The sequence below is a fragment of the Dysidea avara genome, chromosome 2, assembly GCF_963678975.1.
Source record: "Dysidea avara chromosome 2, odDysAvar1.4, whole genome shotgun sequence".
In the NCBI taxonomy this organism is placed as follows: domain Eukaryota; kingdom Metazoa; phylum Porifera; class Demospongiae; order Dictyoceratida; family Dysideidae; genus Dysidea; species Dysidea avara.
The window spans coordinates 14,581,788-14,605,172 of record NC_089273.1 but is presented as its reverse complement, the minus strand read 5'-3'; the positions used below and the strand labels follow the sequence as shown (position 1 = coordinate 14,605,172).

Below are 23,385 nucleotides of genomic sequence, written 5' to 3'. Positions count from 1 at the left end.
TAATTCTGGTACCACAGATAACACAGATGGATTACTATACTGTATACATACGTATATATGCAGTATCAAGGCCCTATACTCTTTTGATTTATTAATTTAGGCACAATTAAGGAAAAGTAATTAAGTAGTGACATGTAAATAGCAGCTTAATGCTACTAATCATTAAACTGTACGTATGTAATATGTATAATGTTTACATGTGCTGCTGAGAAACCATTCACAAGGTCATCAGGACCACTTTCTTCTAAGAGGGCATGCTGAAGGAAGAACAATTTTTTGAAACATATGTGACTGAATTTGACAAAACAAGGCTTCGACGCACAAAGCTTTGTTAGGAGATATGGCGATTTTAAGGAATCATTGTGTAATAACCTACCCAGTGCCTACAGCTGTGCAAACAAAATTTGCACCAATTGTTCATCTGTTCACTAGCTATCACTGAGTGGGTGTATACATTTCTGATACCCAAAATTTTCCCTGTTTTGAGCAGCTTTTTTCGAGCGGGTAATAATATCACAGATGGTAGTAATAGGGTGGGAGGGTGGGGGTGGACGGTGGTCTTAATATACGGGTATAAAATGGAGTAAGAAGACGATTGGAATCCAGAGGCCAAGTTTGGGCTCTCCATGGCCCTCCATGGCCCTCAAATTACTCCAAATTGACTGAGAACACTATTGGCGAGCTCTCTGTGAAGTCCCAGCTCACTACACACCATTATCACAAAGCCATGGCCATTTAATGGTGCCAATCTCACACTCGTGGCTTTGACAGGGTCGGAAGAAAGCTGCTACAGAAACCAGACTTGTCAGTGCTGAAGGAAGTACAGTGTGAAATATGATAGTGTATTAGACCAGCAATCCATTTCTGGTAAAATCGTAAGTTTGATTTTGTGTGTGTGGAAGCCTTGTTATGTGAAATCTGGTCACATATATGTAACAACATAATTATTTTTTTGTCCTTGATTATTAACTAAACAACACAATCATACTTTATGTACATTATTTTGCTACCACTTGGTCTCTATAACTGTCACCAATACATATTATTACATGTTTGCATTTATGAATTATAGCTGAAGTTATAGAACGTCATACACGAGTTGAACCTACAAAAGCAGTAGGGTTGAACCCAATAGGATCTGAGTTAGTTGCTGATTTTGGTGCTTTATAAAAGTGCATTTAAGACAATTATTATTCAATGGATACCACCAGTTGATGATTTCTCGAATACAGAACCAGGGATGAAGTCAGTTGAATGTGGGTTGTTCAATTAGCATTGAACTCGTACTGTTTGGCTGTATAAATAGTATTATATTCTCAAATTTTAAAGTGCCGTATTAAATATTAACAAAGTTATCTATACCAGTAGCAGGACTCACGGAACAGTTCATTACAAAAATTCTAATACAATTAGTGCATAATAATAATTACGCTAAAGTATTGCTGCAAGTGTAAGCCTGCACCGATTATGTCAGCATAACTTGGGGCATAATAGGTAGCTAAAGCATTGAGCATAATGCCAGCATAATAGGCACAATTTTTGTGCATTGGTTATCAGAGAAGCTGAAACTCTACCTATTTCACATGATGCAGAATGGGATAGTGTGCAAGCACAGTAAAAAAATGGATTTACAGCTACATTGTGAAGAAAAAAATTAGTTAAAGGTCGATACACTAATCACTGCATGTTGAAATATCCTAATAGAACATTCACAGATGCATTAAATCAAGGCACACAATAGTGTGTCGTGCAGCCAAGTACAAGTAGTGCTGGCACACGACAGACAAGTGTGTATTTTACAGGAACCAAGAAAACACCATTTTCACTCATCCGTAGCTCAATAATGACAGAACGGAAATTAACCATTTTTGCTGGAAACTCCCTCAGGTAGGGCACCACCTATTCCAAATTTGAGGTGAATTCACCCATCCATGACTGAGATACGCGCCTTCAAAGTTCGTCTTATTTTCTTCGTATTTTTCTTCTTAATCTTTTTTTCTTCTTCGTCTCGCACACTTTAGAAAAAGTGTAATAACTCGCACGTGCTTTGGTCAATTTACTTAAAATTTGGAGGGCAGTAGGAATGTAATACTGCACATTTACAGTCCAATTTCGGTACAGATCAGACAAAGAATAAGGGAGTCATGTGCGATTTTTCAAAAATCCAAAGACAATTATAATTTTGTTGTCATGCCTCCAGGGTGAACCGCTTGACAGACTTATTTGAAAATCGGTCTGCATATGGAGTATCTATCATAGTGCAAACCTTTTGTGGTTTGAAAGAAATCGCATTAACAGTCATGGAGTTATAACAAAAATGCCAACTATGTGTAAAAAGTGCACAATCGAGTTTTGCTAATTAAAAGGAAGGTTTCTGGATTTTAGAGAAGTTTAATGAGTTAATCCGCACTTCCCTCCAGACTGTTACCAACATAAACATCAGTTCTTCTACATTGGCTCAGTCTATTCTCCTTACTGCCAAAGGAGGTTTGGGAATCCGTAGTGCTATTGATTTAAGTCTTCCCAGTTATCTTTCTTCCCTTCATAGTACCTCCGAACTAGTTCCTTCCTTCTTGACTCCTTCTGGATTAACTTTTGAATCCTCTCTCCTCCACGTGGCTCTTGACCAATGGTCTGCTGAGTATCCTATGCCCCCTGAAGATTGCAGACATTATTAACATAGTTGGGACGAACTGCTTTATGAACACCATTTTCATCTCTTTTGGACTCTGCATCTGATGCTAAAACAAAGGTTCGTCTATTGTCAGTTTCCTCTTCAGAGTCTGGTGAGTGGCTTGGTGCTCTACCTGTACCTTCCTTGGGCACTAAGCTGGATAATGAATCTTCGAGGATTGCTCTTGGTCTATGTCTTGGTGTTCCCATCATTGTCGAGCATATGTATGTTTGTGGCAGTAAAGTTGATGTTTTTGGAATTCACGGTTTGTTTTTCAGGCATAGTGGAGGCCGCATTCCTTGGAACGCTGCAGCGAATGAAACTATTCGTCATGCTCTGGTGTCTGGAGGTGTACCTGCTGTTTTGGAGCCAGTCGGTGTGCGTCGTACTGATGGTAGGAGGTTAGATGGCATGTCATTGATTCCTTGGTCATGGGGCTTACTGTTGCTCTGGGACTTTACCTGTTCAGACACCCTGGCCCCATCTAATATATCTACTTCTGCAAGTGGTGCCAGCCAGCTGGCAAACTCTGCAGTCAGCTAAGTTCAGAAAGTATTCCACTCTGATTCCACCATTTCACTTCTCCCCTTTATGTGTTGAGACCCTGGGTGCTTGGGGATCATGTGCATGCTCATTAGTGAGGTGGATAGGTTCCCGGGTAATGGAACAGTCTGGTAATAATAGGACCACCCAATATTTGATTCAGAAGGTTGCCATTGATGTTTAACGTGGCAATGCTGCTTCTGTAATGGAAACAATACCATCATCCCAGGACTGAGCAGAGTTTACCTCTCTGCCCACTGTTTAAGTGTTTATTATTGATTTATATTATTATCTTTTTATTAACCTAAAAAAATTAAAAGGTATTACTTGGCATGCCTACCAAGCAAACTAGCTTATGGAATCAGCTGAAAATAGGTACAGAAGTAGATTAATTGTTTTAGAACAAGCTTTCAGTTGTTTATAAGGAATCAGATAAAAAACCACTGAGTTGCATTACGAAAGTCAACTAGGTGTATCAAGTGTGCGATCAAGGTATACTCTAATAGTGCAATCATCCTAATAGAACATTCAGCTTCATAATAAATCTTTCTATTAGGACATTCAGCTACAATCTAGTCACCATGTAGATAGTTCAGCTAACAATGAGTTACCCAAAAAGAGTTCAACTTCAATCAAGTCACCCTGTAAAAAGTTCAACTACAAATAAATCACCCTGTAGAGAGTTCAGTTACAAATAAGTCAACCTGTAGATAATTCAACTACAAACAAGTAACCCTGCTGTGAGTTCAGTTACAAATAAGTCACCCTGGAGAGTTCAACTACAAAAAAACCATCCTGTAGAGAGTTTTACAAACAAGTCACCTGTAGAGAATTTAACTACAAACAAGTCACCCTGAACAGAGTTCAGCAATAAACAAGTCACCCTGTAAACTTCAGCTACAAATAAATCACCCTGTAGACAGTTCAATTACAAATAAGTCACCCTGTAGATAGTTCAACTGCAAAAAAGTCACCCTGTAGATAGTTCAACTGCAAAAAAGTCACCCTGTAGTGGGTTCAGTTACAAATAAGTCACCCTGGAGAAAGTTCAGCTACAAAAAATTGACCATGGAGAGAGTTCAGCTACAAACAAATCACCCTGTAGAGAGTTCAGTTACAAATAAGTCACCCTGTAGATAGTTCAACTACAAACAAGTAACCCTATAGAGAGTTCAGCTGCAAAAAAATCACCCTGTAGAGAGTTCAGCAACCAACAAGTCATTCTGTAGAGTTTAGCAACAAACAAATCACCCTGTAGACTTCAGCTAAAAACAAGTTACCTTGTGGAGATTTCTGCTACAAAGTTGCCTACCTGTAGGAGAAAGGACATGTGATAATTTTTATACAGTATTAATATTTGTAAAAAATGCATCATCATAAAAAGTATCCATAGAATTCAGGTCTTGATGTCTTCTCCTTTCTGCTGAAAAAGACAAATAAAAGAACTACAAAGCTGGCCACAGGTTGGCTTTGGAGTATACGAATACAAAAAGAAGTGATATATATACAAAAACAGCCAAGCTGTGAAAAAAGGGTGTAGTCTTCAAAAAAATCAGCGTGAAAAAAGATGTGAAATCAAAGGTGGCAGCCAAGAAATGGCTGTGATGGTAGGGTAATGGCAAAAATTTTAATAACGACAATTCAGGTGAATTTGATGCCGAATCCTAGGAGAAGGCAACATAAATTCACCTGAATTGTCATTATTAAAATTTTTGCCCTTAACCTACCATCACAGCCATTTCTTGGCCACCACCTTTGATTTCACATCTTTTTTTACTCTGGCTTTTTTGGAAGTCACACCCTTTTTTCACAGCTTGGCAGTTTTTGTATAGATACTTTAATAGACCAGTCAGTCAAGACACAATTTTATGAGCATATTTGGAGCATAATGGGACACAACTTGGCATAATTGGAGCATAATAGGGGAAATTTTGGAGCATTGCACAAAGCATAATAGGCTCAGGCCTATGCAAGTGCTATACAGATAATAAAGCACGAGGTGCATGGCCATGGTGCTAATAAAGCATGAGACAAAGCTGAATACTTTTAGCATCAAGGCTAAATGCTGAGTGCTTTATTACCTGTATATGTGACCAGATCTGCAAAAACCCGACACAATAGTGCATTTTTCGAATTCCCGTTTATTAAAGTATTATAATCTACTAACCCAAGTGTATTTTCTAGAAAAGTTTCAACCAATAACTTTTGGGAGTTACAGCCCTACAAAGTAGCAACAACAGAAAAATCGATTTGTACAACAACTATTGGGAAAATAAATTACAAACACTTATTAAAACAGTTGTACTCATCAGAATGTGGCCAAGTTGCAATACACATACAGTTGGAGGCATAGTATAGAAGTATCATAAGGTGATTAAACAGAAGTATCAATACTCACCATTGCTGAAGACACACCAATATCCCCTATTGTTATGCATATCAATGCAGTTATGATAACAACATGATTTTGATGCAAACATCATCAGGAGCCCATAATAGAGATTTTATGAACTCCTGATGCCATATAGTGGGAGGATTTAGTAGCAAATTATCTTATGACAGGTTTGGCAAAATTGTGGAAACTTCACATTAACATTATGAAGTTGGAGGGTAAATTATTCCTTATTTACCAAATTCACAAATTCTTCAGCTGTTACTCTGTTGGACATCTGTACATGTCAGCAGACACTACATAATAACAGAAAAGTTTGGTGGAGAAAATATTTGGTGGAGAATTTGGTGAATAAGGAATGATTTACATTGGAACCTATCTAAGCCGCTCAAAACTTTTGGCCGGTCACCTTCAAGCAGGTGGCTGCTTTTGAAAGGTGGATTAGTGTATAGGTATCTCATTTGGAGAATTTATAGTTGGCCCTTATATGGTGGCCTTTCTATACAGTCACTGTACCATATCAAAACCATCCAACTTCATAATTTTAATAGAGGCCTATTGTGAAGTTTCCACAATTCTGTCTAACCTTTCTCTTATAAAACTTACAGTATTATAAGATAATTTGCTACTAAGCCCTCCCACTATATGGCATCAGTTTATAAAATCTCTATTGTGAACTCCTAATGGTGTTTGCACCAAAACCATGTTGTTATCATAACTGCATCGATATACAAAGCAATAGGGGATATTGGTGTAGCTTCAGAAATGGTGAGTATTGATACTTCTGTTTAATCACCTTATGATACTTCTATACTATGCCTCCAACTGTATGTGTATTGCAACTTGGCCATATTCTGATGAGATTCCATACTATAATTTAATTTCAAAGTTTGTATTGTTATAGTAGTGTTCATACTTATACCCCCGGTAGCATGTAAAATTACGTATGTAGCCACAACTCATGGTCTACTTGCCATCCCAACTTCAAACTTACTGTCATGAAAGAAGGGTATTAGAAGAATATTTGAACAAAAAATGAAAGTAATTGAAATATACTTTTTGAAAAAAGTAAGATCAAAGGTAAATGTCACATTTTTGTGGTTTGACCTTTTCCTTTGAGTAATTATAATGAATTATATATCACTGGAAGGAGAATTTAATAAGCATTCCAAAACTATAAACAGAAAGGTTTTGTGATAACTACTGACAAAGTTATGGCCATTTTATTAAACCAGTGTAGTATTTTGCAATAAACTTGGAGTGGTCATATCTTAAAGGGAGATCAATAGAATCGGCCAAATTTTGGTGTGAGAAAGTTTCTTAGTAGAATCCATGTCTCTGCCAAATTTCATGAAATCCAAAGGGGACAGGATTTTTTTGTTGATTAGGCATGGAATGACCCTATATTAATGTTGTTTGACATGTACTGTACATATGTAACTCAATAAATATATTACGCATATGTATTCAAGTAAATGAAATGGTGCAAAGAAGTTGTGACCCGCTGAGCAAAAACCAGCCATTTTCGCACAATTCTTGAATTCCACTTTATGGTACCTCAGTTATGTATCTATACGACAAAGGAGTGGATAGCCAAAGTTTTAGTTTTCTTTGATGAATGATGTTGGGAATTATAGCGCCAGACAGTTGGAACAGTGATAAACTCAATTTGTACAGCAACAATACAGCAAACAAAATGCAGGCACTTAAATAATCAAATCATAACTGACAACTGCAGCAAGCTACAGAGACAGGACTTGGTTAAATCTGTGAATCATGAACTGGTAAATCTATTACTTTTACTATACTCTTCCGTGTTGACAAAGATGAAGGCCATTCTAACAAAGAAATGACGATGGTAAACATTATTTCTACTGCATCACAAATAAGCGCTCATAACTCACGTATGCTTGAACACAAAACAAAGATTTTCTTACTCTCTATGGACAGAAAAATCCAGTAATGAAAAGGATATATTGCTTTAAGCTTTGGTTCAGTGTGTACCGAAGGAAGTAATTAAAACATGCATACATTTTTATGTAGCATGCATATTTTTATTCAGTGTATTTCAACACATTTTTGTAGCAAAGAGAACTGTGTGAAAATGGCCAGTTTTTGCTCATTTGGTCACAATAATTTCTCTTTATTCAATCCAAAAATATAATTTATTCATCACTAGCAATGTTTCAAAAAATAAAATCTACACAAAGTTGTATCCAATAGTTTACAGTGTCTCTAATTATACAGTAGCAACTTGCACTATAATACATAATAATTGCAAATGTATTACCGCATATAAACTTACAGCAGTCTCGTTCATCAGATCCATCAGTGCAGCTTTGTACACCATTACATACTGATGAATAATGTAGACATCTAGTACCATTGTCACAATGAAACCCATGACCATCTCTGCAGTCAAGGTACACTGGTCCTATATATATATATATATATGTATACATATATATATGTACACATTTAAATGATAAAATGTTCGTGAGACTTACAAAATAATTTCTATGAATAGAAATGCTAGTATATGTATTATTTCTTTGATAAAATTTATTTAGTAGGGCGGCATAGTGCAAAACTTGAATCATTTGTGAGCAAAGCATGAAACTTTTCATATCAATTGTACTCCTAATGACATTCATTTTTGATATAGTGCCATCATAGATTTGAGATATGATGACCTTGGCAAACAGTTTTGTATTGAAAATGTGACATATTTGTCTTTATACAGCATTATTGTACATGTTCAAACATGGTACCTAAGAAATTATTTGGTCGATAACACATTCCACTCCAAAGTTATGAAATTTATCATTTTCCCTTGGAGTGTAAATTACCAATAGGAAGGTAAAATTTTATTGCAAATACAAATGATAGCATCTTTGGAATGAAATTGTGACCGGCTAAGCAAAAACCAGCCATTTTTGTATATTCCTCAAATTCCATTTTATTGCATCTCTGTAATCTATAATAACAAAGGAGTGGACAGCCAAAGTTTCAGCCTTTTGTGATGAATGGTGTTGTAGTTATAGTGCTTGACAGTTGGAACAGGAATAAACTCAATTTGTACAGCGACAATATGGGGAATGAATTACAGGCACTTAGAAAATTGATCATAACTCACGATTGAAACAAGCTACAAAGATGGGACATAGCTCAATCTGTGCACCATGAAATGGCACTTCAATCACAGTATAGTGCTTACCCTGTATTCATCCGTGTTGACAAAGAATAAGGCCACTCCAACTAAGAAATGATGAAGGTGAATGTTGTTTTCACCGCATTGTAAATAAACGCCCATAACTCATGTATCCTTTGCTGTGTGAACATGAAACAAAAATTTTTCTTACTCTCCATAAACAGGCAAATCTAGTGGTATACAGATATTTTATTGCTTTGACTTAAATTTCAGTGCATACAAAAGTGGTCAAAGCGTGCATAAAATTTTCATGTAGCACGAGCATTTTTACCGCAGTGTATTTCAACTAGTATTTTAAAAAATGTTAATTAAAAAATGCAGTAGGGATCTATGCAATAAAAAGTAATGAAACAAGGGATGAATGATGGCATTACAGCATAGCTTGGTGGGAAAGTCCCTACTTTGGCACTGAATAAATAGCTAATGTGCCAAAGTAGTGACTTTTACACCGAGCTATGCTGTAACATCATCATTCATCTCTTGTTTCATTACTTTTTATTGCATAGATCCCTACTTCATTTTTAAATTAAAATGCTAGTTTGTTTAGTTTTTTGTTGTAACTCAGCTAGACTTATGACTGTTCTATTAGAATATCATAAATGCATGACTGTTGTATTAGAGTGACTGTTGTATTAGAGTATCTTGAGTCTCAGACAAGGGGTGCAGCTAGCTACATTAATAAGGTCTTGCTTTCTGTGAAGTAAATAACTAAATTGTGAAGAGGTAAGGTCTCCATACTCTATCATGATTAGTCAACATAGATGGGTGTGGTTGTAAACCTATTGCAAACTAGTCCAGCGGTGCTTGCCCTTTTGCATGGTTCTGCCAGATAAATTGGAAACAGGCTTCCGATCGCAAAGTGGCAGATATCTAGCTACAGTAGTATACCTCTTATAGTAGCACCAGGACTATAACATTTCAAAAATCCAGCTCTGAAATAATTCTGTGGTGCCTAAATATGCTACTGAAAGAAAGTGTTAATACGGAAAATTAACACCTCAATATGGTTTCATTGGATGAAGAAGACAAGCAGCCTGATTGGAAATAAAAGAAAAGACAAGACGCAGAGGGCCTACACTCATTAGAACCCCAAAAGGCACATCCCACTGGAGAGTTGGTTATTGTGGTATAAAATGGTGGCCATGCGCTGCTTCGTTTAGGCTCTAGCCTTTCGACTGTGGTCAGTCAGGCAGTCAGGAAGTGAGACTAAAATTCAAGTTTTGGCGATTTTTTTATAATTCTATATCCGGCTACCTGTAAGCGTTTTGTTATATTTTATGCTGTATTATATATCATATGAACTAGTACTATTCCATAAAGGTGATTTTCATTGCATAAGATACATGACTCTAGGGTGATTTTCAAAGGTGGAATTTTGGGCAGCGCGCAAAAATTTCGGGCCGATCCCAACTTAAATGGTACGATATATGGCAAAGTAGAATTTTGCGAAAACAGCCGGTTTTTACTTAGCTGGTCACAATTACTGATTGAATTCAAATAAAACCAAGTTGTTTCTTTCAACAAGACCTTTGAAATGAAACCATGTTTTGTATGTGTAAAACAAGGGAAATAAAGACAAAAAAAATTATGAATTTTCAATGTTAAAATAGCCATAAAGGTCACCAAAGGTCAAATATGCAATGGCACTATATTAAAAAAAGAATGCCACTGGTAGTACAAACTACATGCTGCTAAGTTGTTGTTTTTTTCCAAAAAGGGCATAAAATCATAATAATTATTTATGTGCTAAGCCGTTATGAGATTGTATATAAAATTATTATTATGTTTAATTTCATTACATACAAAACTAAATGTACACATACATAATACACAAGTACACAAAAAATTTTTAATTTTCAACTAGAGTAGGGACCATAGCACATCGATAAAAAGAACTGAAACAAGTTGAAGTAGTCCATGATATTAAATCACAGTAAAACAATAAGAAGTGTTATATCCCTACTGTGCTCAAGATACCATAATGGAAATGCACAGTAGGGATATAACACTTCTTATTGTGTTACAGTGATTTAATATCATGGACTACTCCAACTTGTTTCAGTACTTTTTATCGATGTGCTATGGTCGCTACTCTAGTTGAAAATTCCAAATTTTTTCGTGTACCTGTTTGTTAACTTTTTTTTGTAAATAATTTTATTATGGCTGGTGAACCCACGCATACTGCATCTGAAAAGGCACCGCGGGCCCCAGCTATATCAATTATTGTGTGAAAAGTGAAGTATCCATTACACTTCGTTGTCAGCTATGTTCAACCCGTTACACAGCATTTCGAATCAAGAACTTGTTGAAAGCGTTTCGGGTCGATCTGAAAGCTTGTTTGGCTTAGTTTTACCTCACCAATACTGCCTCATCGTCGTAAGGGAAAATTGAGGCTGATTTTTGGGTGATATTATTTTGTGGGCCACGCCTACTTCTTTGTGGTCCCTACTATACAGTACTGTATGATAAGCTCTACTCTACCTTTTACACATTCATTAGCTATAACTTTGTTAACAATGATGTTACCAAATAAGCTATGCTTTCTTTGTACCTGTCATAGGTTAGCTATATAGTACACATTGATCATTGTAGTGGGAATATGGTGGAACACAATAAGTAATTGTTGCACATAAGGACGATGCTGCTGGAGTGACTGACAACTGACAGGGAATTGTGACAAAACATACTATGCAGGGTTTCTATGAGATTATGCATTTAATACATTATTATTGATGCATTTAATTAGAAGTTTTGTATATGCATTTTACACTTAATAGTGTTAACAGCTTTAGATAGTTATTTGACTATTCCAATCATGTATGTATATGGTTTTGCTGACCGTGTAGACAATAGTAAGCACATGCAAGGATACATAAAAAGTGTTAATACTCGTAATAGCAAAGAATGTGTTAGTCGCAAAGAAATGCGTTTAGAAACGCAAGCAGTTAAACCTTGTTGCTAAACATCAAACACACTAATACTAAACAAGATGTCTTACGCGTGAATCTTGTCGACGACGTACGATAGGTCCTGTATAACCAAACATCAAATCACAAACGTATTCTAAAAGTTTGGTGCGATAACACGTGTATTCACAATGATTATGGAAGCCCTATTGATATGGAAGCCCTACTGATGAGCAATGGCCACGATAAAGAAGGATCAAAGGAAAATCAGTAAGCAATAGCGCATACATTGTAGGATATTTAAAATACTAAAAGTTTCATCTCCATGAAATTCAAAGCATTTCCGCCAAAGAAGTAAGGCTGTAGCTGTAGCCAATTTTCCGCTACGCTTGACTGAATGTATCAGGCAGGCAGGCAGGCAGTGAGGCAGTAGAAAATTTGCGAAAATATATATATTTTTTAAAATTTCGTAGCACCTAATCGAAAATGCTTCTGGTCATTCTGAAGGCATGTTTGGGCTTGGTTATACCTGACCAATACTGTCAAGTGGCCGTGAAGGGTTTGCAAAGATGATTTTGGCTTGATTTATTTTCGTAGACCATGCCCACATCTTTGTCGTCCCTACTATCTTACTGTATGATACACACACATACATACATACATACATACATACATACATACATACATACATACATACATACATACATACATACATACATACATACATACATACATACATACATACATACATACATACATACATACATACATACATACATACAAACATACATACATACATACATACATACATACATACATACATACCTACGTACATCAGGATATTTCAATAGAGTATATAGTCAGCCTTGCTATGACTTGATATTATTCCTACTAGCCAGGGCCGCCCACAGGGGGGGAAGGGGGGGGGGGCAACTGGGGCATTTTGCCCCGGGCCCCAGCCTGAAAGGGGCCCCAGGAGGCCCCATGAATACCTGTTTAAAAGATCGATATACTCTAATAGAGCAGTCAGATCTAAATATTCTAATAGAGCAGTCACAGTATTTTTCAGAGGAGCAGTGTAGCAAACTTATAGATAAGGAGATGTGGTTGGTGATGGGTAGTTATTGTCATTGTCAGCAGGTTGTGACCTTTTTTTTTTTTTTTTTTTTTTCAACTTACAACTTGGGTGAAGGGCCCCACTTTAACTCTTTGCCCTGGGCCCCTTAATTTCTCTGGGCGGCCCTGCTACTAGCTAAACTGCCTATAAACACTATTAGGTGAATTTTCTTATATGTGTCAAGTAACTATCTAGGTTCATAACCTTCACTGATGTAATGGTGAACATCAGCTACACATGCATGAACCAAATGAATTTTGAGATAGCTTTATAGAGCTGTGATATACATGTGACTTCCAGCAACTAATATAAAGTAGATAATACAAGAATTAATAAAACTAATGTCTCTTGACTCTTAAACCCGCAGCTGTTTTATAAAACACGAAAACATATAATCCACTAAACTGGATTACATGCATGTCTTGGACAACTAAACTCCATAGTACAAAAACTGTTAAAGCTATCTAAAAATGACAAACACCAACTTACTCACCATTGAATTTTGGTTTAAATGGTCTTACGCTTCATAGTTTCCATCCAGCCCAGAGTTTCCTGCTTCACTTTGAACAGCAAAGCAACTATCTCTCTGCCTTCCTTCTTCACATAATGATGTGCAAAAGGCCATAATTCGGCCATACTTCATTGTATCAACTTTCTCTTGGTGTCATGTTACTCCTCACACGATGATAATTCAGTTGGTATATACAGTAGGTTGCAAAAAAGTTTGTTTTGTAATTGTAATTACAGTATTGTAGTTACATTTTGACCATAATCCATAATTATGCAATAAAGTGGTCTTTCACCAGCCATATTTAGAATATATTCATAATTACCCATAGAACACAATTTGTAATTATGCTTTTGTAATTACGCTACTATAGCATAATTACAATTACGAAATGTAAACTTATTTTGCAGCCTACTGTAGATGCGCCCTTATGCAGATAATGGCAAGGTGCAACAAGTAAAACACAAGATGGCAATGAAGTCAGCTCGTCACTTTGCAAAAGGTGTCTTCCACTTGCCAGACAGGCCAGATATTTGTAATAGAAGCCACAGTAGTGAGACTACAGGAACCCATGCCTAGCAACTACGTACCTGACACTATCCTAAGTACTAAAACTGTGAATATACCAACCAAAAAGCAATTACAGCACCACTAAAACATAATGTCATCTCAGGAGAGTGCAAGATTGAAAAAAAACTTACCAATTAAAGGGCATGGCACCTGTTTTGTTCACAAGTATTTGTCACAAATGAATAGTCTATTTGTCACAAATGAATAGTCGCAAACAAAATGGGTGTGACGCCCTTTAACTGATTAGCAAGTTTTTATTCGCTCACATTCTTACGAGATGATGTTGCATTTTAGTGGTACGCACCGTAATTACATGTTTTAAATAAGCAATGCAGTAATAATACATATTGTAGTAATTACTAGTTTGCCGCATTGAACATTTTAATTAATTTATTTTGAAAATTGTCTTTATTATGCTGGCATTCTTTAAAACCCATTCACGGCCAAATCCTCAGAGACCACTGGTTGAATTGCCGAATTGCATCATACTAATCGTACAATACACAGGACTACTTAACCATATATCTAAATACTTGCTATAAACTAAGGAGGTCGACTGTGTTTCTTTTTATACATAACAGTAACCGCAATGAACTTATCAAACAACAAAGTCTAAACTTCACTAAAAACCAGCCCAAACAAACAACAGAATCCAACCAACTAATTACAAAGGTGTATTACATAAGTCCAAAGAACTATTCTATACAGTTTACCTACAGTGTGATCCATTCCACAGCTGGTTTCTTCGTGATTTGTCCCATTTTTGCTGTTGCGTATGTGTATCTGCACTCGTGTCCACCATGCCACATCAGGCCAACTTTCAACATTACCTGTCTCCATTGATCTGTAACACTTTCTTTGTTATCAACTGCTAGTTGTCAACTCGAAAAACAATATTTAACTCGCCTAATATGAAAGGTTACACTTTGCGCTATTGCACAACAAATGTGCACTAGACCGGGAAGGATCCGGTTATCCCAGGTGTGGGACCTCTATGGGTGTGTCCTTTTCAGTAATAGCACATTTTGTTATGAAACGTTAGCAATATAGCAAGGCGAAAGTTTATTCTATGAGTGAGTTATGATGCCATGCTGCCATGTTAATGGGTTAAGAGTATTTGTACAGTAGGCAACAAAACCTGTTAGAGTAATAATCTGTGTAATAGAACCTAATAGAGCAATAAGAGTGTTCAACTAGATCAGCTGGTTAATAACACCTACAATAGAGTACACTTATACTGTGATTATATTATTTTACCAAGCAGGTTCATTGATAACTGAGTGCTTTCAGTTTACCATAACTAACCACAATTCTCCTCATCACTACCATCTCCACAATTATCATATCTATTGCACACATTGGATTGGGAAGTACATCGTCCGGTCTCTTTACACCTGAAGTAACCAGTAGTAGGACATTTTCTTTCTGCACCTACAATATGTACAACAACAGAGACATAACACTATACAGTATATACATATATATATCTAATCCAAAACAGTCAAGCTGTAAAAAAAGAGTGTGGCCCTCAGAAAGGCTATGGTGAAAAAAGATGTAAAATCCAAGGTGGCGGTCAAGAAATGGCTCTGATGATAGGTTAAAGGTAAAAATTTTAATAACGACAATTCGGGTGAATTTAGTGTCGATTGGTCTTGGCACAAAATTCACCTGAATTGTTGTTATTAAAATTTTTACCATTAACCTACGATCACAGCCATTTCTTGGCCACCACCTTGGATTTCACATCCTTTTTCACCATAGCCTTTCTGAGGGCCGCACTCTTTTTTTACAGCTTGGCTGTTTTGGATTAGATTTAACTTCTTTTTGTATTTGTATACCCCAAAGCCGGCCTATGGCCAGTTTTGGGGCTCTTTTAACCTAACTTTTTTTTCTTTACACAGGAAGAAGAAAAAGCTGAATCAGATTTAAATACTTTAATTAATTCAGTAAATGTACAAATTATATAATACATACATTTATTACATGTCAATTATTCCCTACGGATAACTTCTTTGCAGCTGATCTCATTACTGGGTGACTTGAAATGTAGCTGAACTCTCTATAGGTTGGTTTGCTTGTAGATGAACTCTCTACAGGGTTCTCTCTACAGGGTGACTTATTTTTAGCTGAACTCTCTGTAGGGTTATCTGTTTGTAGTTGAACTCTCTACAGGGTGATTTGTTTGTGACTAAACTCTCTACAGGGTGATTTTTTGTAGTTGAACTCTCCAGGGTGACTTATTTGTAACTGAACTCACAACAGGGTTACTTGTTTGTAGTTGAACATCTACAGGGTGACTTATTTGTAACTGAACTCTCTACAAGGTAATTTGTTTCTTACAGATCTCTCTACAGGTTGACTTGTTTCTAGCTGATATCTACTTTTTTTCTAGTCGATCTCTCTACAGGGTAACTTGTTTACACAGTAGTTGAACTCTCTACAGGGTGGTTTCTTTGTAGTTGAACTCTCCACAGGGTGATTTGTTTCTATCTGACCTCTCTACAGGGTTACTTTGTCTGGCGTATCTCTCTAAAGGGTGATTTGTTTTTGTAGCTGAACTATCTGCAGGGTGTTCCTTCTAGCTGATCTCTCTACAGGATGCCTTGTTTATAGCTGAACTATCTGCAGGGTGATTTATTTGTAGCTGCACTCTCTACAAGGTGATCCTTCTTGCTGATATCTCCACAGGATGACTTGTTTCTAGCTGAACTCTCTACAGGGTGATTTGTTTGTAGCTGAACTCTCTACAAGGTAACTTCTTCTAGCTGATCTTTCTACAGGGCAATTTGTTTGTAGCTGAATCCTCTACAGGGTGATTTGCTTGCAGCTGAACTCTCTACATTGTAGTTTCTTTGTAGCTGAACTCTCTACATTGTAGTTTCTTTGTAGCTGAACTCTCCACAATGTGACTTCTTCTAGCTGAACTCTCTACAGGGTGATTTGTTTGTAGCTGAACTCTCTACAGGTGATTTGTTTGTAGCTGAACTCTCTACATGGTGGTTTCTTTGTAGCTGAACTGTCTACAAGGTGACTTCCTCTAGTTGATCTCTCTATAGGGTAATTTGTTTGCAACTGAACTCTCTACAGGTGATTTGTTTGTAGCTGAACTCTCTACAAGGTGATCCATCTAGCTGATCTCTCTACAGGATAACTTGTTTCTAACTGAACTCTTCTACAGGGTGATCCATTCATAGCTGAAATTTCTACTGGATGATTTGTTTGCAGCTGAATTCTCTACACGATGGTTTCTTTGTAGCTTAACTATCTACAAGGTAACTTCTTCTAGCTGATCTTTCTACAGGGCGATTTATCTGTAGCTGAACTCTCTACAGGGCGATTTGTTTGCAGCTGAACTCTCTACGTGGCGGTTTCTTTGTAACTTAACTCTCTACAAGGTGACTTCTTCTAGGTGAACTCCCTACAGGGTGATCTTTTCGCAGCTGAAATTCTCTACAAGGTGATTTGTTTGCAGCTGAACTCTTTACATGATGGTTTCTCTGTAGCTGAACTATTTACAAGATAACGTCTTCTAGCTGATCTCTCTACAGGGTGACTCGTTTGTAATTGAACTCTCTACATGTAGTTGAACTCTCTACAAGTTAACTTCTTCTAGCTGATTTTTTTCCACTGGGTGATTTGTTTGCAGCTGAATTCTCTATAGGGTGATTTATTTGCAGCTGAAATCTCTACAAGGTGACTTCTTCTAGGTGAACTCTCTACAGGGCGATCTTTTCAAAGCTGAAACTGAGAGTGAATATCATGCTGAGAGTGAATATCTGAGCTGAGAGTGAATATCATGACATACGAAGAACCCTACGAACCGCTGCAACGAAAAATCACATGATTTTAAGACATTTGTATCGTTTTCTACCAGAAGGAAGTGACAAACTTGACTGCCACGCTGGTGTTATTCGAGTTACACTTAGCCTAACACATGAGAATACTTAGGTACTACTGGTGGATATCGATTTTTCGCATTGCGGACCCTAACTAAGGTATACTGCAGATTATCATGAGGACAGTTAAAGCAACTATTAAATGGATCGCTAGCTAATGGCAGTATGGAATCACAAGTAGTAAAATGTACAGTTGATTGTACATGCGTTTGAACATTGCGTCGGTGGGTGAATTGTGTCTAGTGGCCTCACTGCAAGGGATACGCAGTCAGGAAAACAGCACTAAACAACCCAAAAAAGGAACGATAAGTGTTCCATAAACCTTCTGTTTCACCAGTGAGCTTCACGGAAGGGGGTTACTATTCAGTGGACTGGACTACTGGACTGGAACACTGGACTGGACTACCGGACTGACATATTTTTGGTTTTTAGACATTCTGAGGTTGGTTTTATTGAGTCTTGCTAGTAAGAACCCTTTGGGTACCTGCAGCCCACTTCTAAATACTGAAGACAAACAGTGGAATATGCAAAAACTGTCTCTTAATAATTTCGCTACTGTTCATTATGCCACTATACAACACTTATTCCTTACCTGGTGTGTAGTAATGCTGCAGGCAGTGCAAGGAACTGAATATGACAGCAATAGTTAACCAGCGATCAACTAGCCAGTAGACAATCTTTCGAGATATCCTTGAGAAGCAAGCTAGTCTCGCCAGCATGGCCAGACCTCTCTAGTCAGTGCAGGGGCTTACCAATTAGAGATTTTTCAGCATGGGCGATTATAATCTTTATTTGATAAGCCCCTACACTGAAACAGCGAGACTAGTGAGAGCAAGACTAATGAGACTAGCTTGCTCCTCAAGCTTGCTCCTCAAGCTTGCTCTAAGGAGGATATTGTCTACTGGCTAGTTGATTGTTGGTTAACTATTGCTGTCACATTCACTGGCGGGATTCCCTGCACTGCCTGCAGCATTACTACACACCAGGTAAGGAATAAGTGTTGTATAGTGGCATAATAAACAGTAGCGAAATTATTAAGAGACAATTTTCGCATATTCCACTGTTTGTCTTCAGTGTTTAGAAGTGGCCAAAGGGTTCTTACTAGCAAGACTCCGTAAATCCAACCATAGAATGTGCAAAAACCAAAAACATGTCACTCCAGTAGTCCAGTCCAGTGTTCCAGTCCAGTAGTCCAGTCCACTGAATAGTGACCCCCTTCACGGAATGATTTTTGCCATTCGCAATGTTCAGACGCAGGTGCAAACGACTGTAGCTTGTTTCAAGCGGCTTGTTTACTGTTTTTGTCACGCCCCATTCGGCGCGTCACTATCACTAGCTACACCACTGTCTTTTTATCATGGTTATTATTATTTATTATTATTAGCACTTTACAGTGACCATCTAACACAGATAATATTATTTATCTAGACTGATTATTGTTAATAGGCGGAACTTACAGAAAGTATTTTCGTACGCTGCGCTGTCACAAACACTCAGAACGAGTGCACAAATAAAGATCGCCAACATAGGCGAAAATATAGATGCACTATCTAGTAGCATTTGTCTTCTTAATCGTTGTCTCTTGAATTCCCTTTGAAGTACGGTAGCTACTTTCTTCGGTTCAACTTTTCACCGAGTACTCCTGATAAACAAGTTTTGTTGAGTTTGTTGTTGCCCCGGATGCTGTGATTATTGGCCTTGGGGAAACCACCAAACCAGCCACAAGGAATGTACATGTGGATAGATTACTATATATGGTTAAATTTTGTATAATAGATAGGGATTCGTGACTCCAGGCATGCTAGTCATGGTCACTATGACTGACTATAGATATATGGACTGGCTCACTATTGTACTGAAATACAGTACAAGGCCAGTAGCTATATAGTTTTATAATCTATATACTGGCTTTAAGGCCAACATTAATCAATTCCTTGTTTCCTGTCCCTTAAGTTAATTTTAATGATTAGCTAATAGCTAAAATTTTATTATTTTGAAAAGCCATCAAAACTGGCACTGATAGCTATAGCTATTTCAGTGAAGAGAAATGAATTATCTACAGGCTCAAGCAACCTGTAAAATTATCATGATAATTATAATAATGCCCTATGGGAAATCAAAAATGAAAGAGTACAGCATCAGCCATTTGCCATGCCACAACAAATTGAGACATCTAAATCTACCATCTCTATAACACCATTATCAAAGGGTGATTTGATCTACTTTTATCAATTCTTAATGGTATAGTTACATTATGAAATTATTTACTCCATCCACTTCAACTAGAACAAGAGGTTAGCTACACAATAAAATTGTTTAAACATGCACCATACAAATTCATACACAGGATCTACATAGCTAGTTTTTGTAGTAACAGTATTTATTATTCGCTTTACAGCTGTTACATACAACAAGATACGTACAGTATAAACATTAGTAGTCCTTAAAATCTAGTGTATACTGAAGGTCCACTGGCATCCAGTGCCAGTGGCCTGGAGTAAGTAGTTAATAAGATTAGTTATAGCTACTTATATAATATAAAACTCATTTAAAGCAAGGGTTATTCGTAGGAATTCATTGCCCCAACTGATCGCTAATTCTCCCTTAATAAATATAGGTATTCAAAATGCTACTGGACAGACACTACAGGAATTGATTATTTGATTTTATATAGTAATCAGTTTAGCTAGGTTTTATTTTATGGATGTATGTAGCCATTGATGAATGGTAGCTGGGATACTTGGGCAAGGATGACTCGCCTTAGCAACTCTGCTGTCTAGCTATAACTACTACAGTGGATATGAGCACAACTGATAAAAATGGTATAGGTACAACATGAAATACACAAGCGACACAGAGACAATGCAGGAAATTACACAGATGTTAGCTAGCTGATTAATGCATGCACGAAGTCAAAGTCAATAAGTCTTGACTGGCTTCTGTTGGTGCTGCTACAAGTACATGCAGGCGCAAGCCTAACTTTATAGCTATCCTTACTAGTACAAGGGTTGTGTACAACTTTACCAGAATCTTTACTCTCAGTCTCAAATGACTTGCAATTAATACCGGTACCCAAAACTATATCTTTTTAACTGAGTGGATATCAATTTCTTTACCAAGACCCAAGAGATTATCCAATACCTTTAGTTGAATTCTTTTTTGTCAGAGTTCACACAACCACTTCTTGTCCTTGGGTCTACGAGAGTTAGAATGTCATCCATTGGTATAGTGTGGATATTCTGGGGGTCTGGGTACTTGAACGAGTTTGATGGACCGTGTGGATACAGAAATGTCAGCTTCACTTCCTTAGTGTCACTGCAAACGTGAAGCACACAAGCTAACCACCGATTCTCTTCATGTCAACAAGTGACAAATCCAGCAATCGATTCTGGTGAAGCTTCATTCTTTGCTAGAGCAACTCTCTCTTTCCTTAAAACATCAGATTATGAGTAAAATTTTATTTCCACTCTGCTATCTGAGATTGGCACAAAAGAGTGCAGTTTTCTCGTACCATGGATTGCACATGAGAGTTGAAAGCAACGTCCCTGTTGTCTTGAATAATCTTCATTGTTACAATACCCAAAGTAAGTGCAGGTATGTTGCTACATGCTCAATTGAACAACTGACACGGTGTCATTAGCTGGTCATTGTACTGCCTTTGCAAGCTTTATAAGCTGGCTGCATTTGAAAACTATACAACTAAACAAATTGCAGCACAAAGGTGGTCTTTCAATACAGGTGGTCACTAATACAGGTTGCACTGTACTTGGACACCTTCATTGTGTAAGGAAAAGTTGTCATGGCTTTATCAGAAGTGGTTATTAGAGGTTTACACTCCCATATAGCAACAATAGACTACAAAATTCCACTACATACCACAACATATTTAATTATATCTCTTGAACCCATTGTGGCCCCACCACAAAAATTTTACCAATAACCTAATTATTATTTACTAAAACATTCAAAGAATTTGAAGTAGCACTTTTTGAAATATTAAAGATTAAAGTTTTTAATGGAGCCTTTTTGAACCTTAATTAAATTGATATCTGATAGTTTATGGATTACTTGAAAGATCAATGAACAGTCTTTAATCGCTGAAAATTTTATTTTAAAATATCAACACAGTGGTGAGCTACAGTTGATTGTGTAACTCAAGATGGACCAATTTTTCATGAAATATTCAAAATATTTGTGGTCATAAATCAGAAACTATGTGGTGTATGAGGCTAAAAATTGATATGGGTGATGAGCACCATAGGTACTACAAACACACCAAGTTTCATCGAAATCCGAGAGGTAACCCTACAATTCCTCGGTGATTTGACATGGAATGACCCTTAAATCTTACACCAAAAGTATAATTTGAACCCCTCTCAGTAATTCTAAGAATAGATTCACCATTCACCTTTCTCTTTCCATCTTTTCATTGCCCATATATACATATAAAATGCAATTGCATCTGTCCTACAACTAGTCCAGAAGTCAAATGCAAAAAAGGCCATGTACCCAGAAACAAATGGTATAAAAGAAGTTTTGGTATCATTCTGTGTGAAATTTAATGGAAAATAACATATCCAAAATCCCAAAAAATCCATCTTTGGGAAAACATTTTACTGTTGTTTAAATGTTTTCATGAAATTTCTGTAATAAACAGTTAACAGCTGGTGTCTAATAGAATAGTAACCAGCAGCTACAGCTTACTTGTTGAGTTGATATTTGAGTAAAAATGTATCGACATCACTGAATCTATCACTAGTACTATAAGACTTTATGCTGACAATGTTTTGATATACAGAATAATTAGAACTGAAGCTGATACCATCTGCCTTCAAAATGATCTTTTTACTCTAGAAAATTGGGCAAATACTTGGCAAATGAAGTTCAACCCATCTAAATGTATCCATCTAGCTATAACAAGAATAAAACATGTATAAAACATTGTTATCAAATCCATAGTCAACAAATACAGCAAAGTAAATCAGCTAAATACCTGGGAGTAGTGATAGACGAACACCTAACTTGGAAGGAACATTTCAATGACATCTACAGTAAAGCCATCAAAGCAAAAGCCTTCTTACAACGCAATCTCTTCCAGTGTCCAACAACAGTGAAATCTAATTGTTACACATCCTTAGTGAGACCTATATTAGAGTATGCTGCTACAGTGTCGTCCCCACACCTTCAATATCAGAAACACCAAATAGAAAAGGTTCGGTGCAGTGCTGCTTGCTTTGTTAAAAATGACTTCTCCTATCACAGTAGTGTAACTACCATGCTCAAACAACTTAAGTGGCCACTACTCGAACACCGAAGAAATTTCTTAAAATTGATAATGTTTTACAAAATATTACATGGTCTTGTTGACATTTCATTTACACTTATACCCCTTTCAACACCTACCCGTGGACACAACCAGTGTTTCGTCACCCCTTTTGCTAGAACTGATACATATTTAAATTCTTTCCTACCCTCTGCTATCAATTTGTGGAATTCTCTACCTGATTCATTAGTTGAACTGGATGATTTAAACATGATTTATCCTTATACCTCTTCCCAACAGACTGA

At 36.9% G+C, this 23,385-nt stretch overlaps 1 protein-coding gene across 1 annotated transcript in view; it reads right to left on the bottom strand.

The window, feature by feature from the left end:
• LOC136246677 (low-density lipoprotein receptor-related protein 1B-like) overlaps positions 1–19,509 on the bottom strand; it is a 169,954-nt gene extending 150,445 nt beyond the window's left edge. The window contains exons 1-3 of the mRNA XM_066038225.1: positions 19,275–19,509; positions 15,227–15,352; positions 7,915–8,043 (exon numbers count right to left, since the gene is read on the bottom strand). Coding sequence (XP_065894297.1) covers positions 7,915–8,043; positions 15,227–15,352; positions 19,275–19,377 — 358 coding nt within the window. The 5' untranslated portion in view covers positions 19,378–19,509. The remainder of the gene's footprint in view (positions 1–7,914; positions 8,044–15,226; positions 15,353–19,274) is intronic.
• Between the last annotated feature and the right edge of the window lie 3,876 nt (positions 19,510–23,385).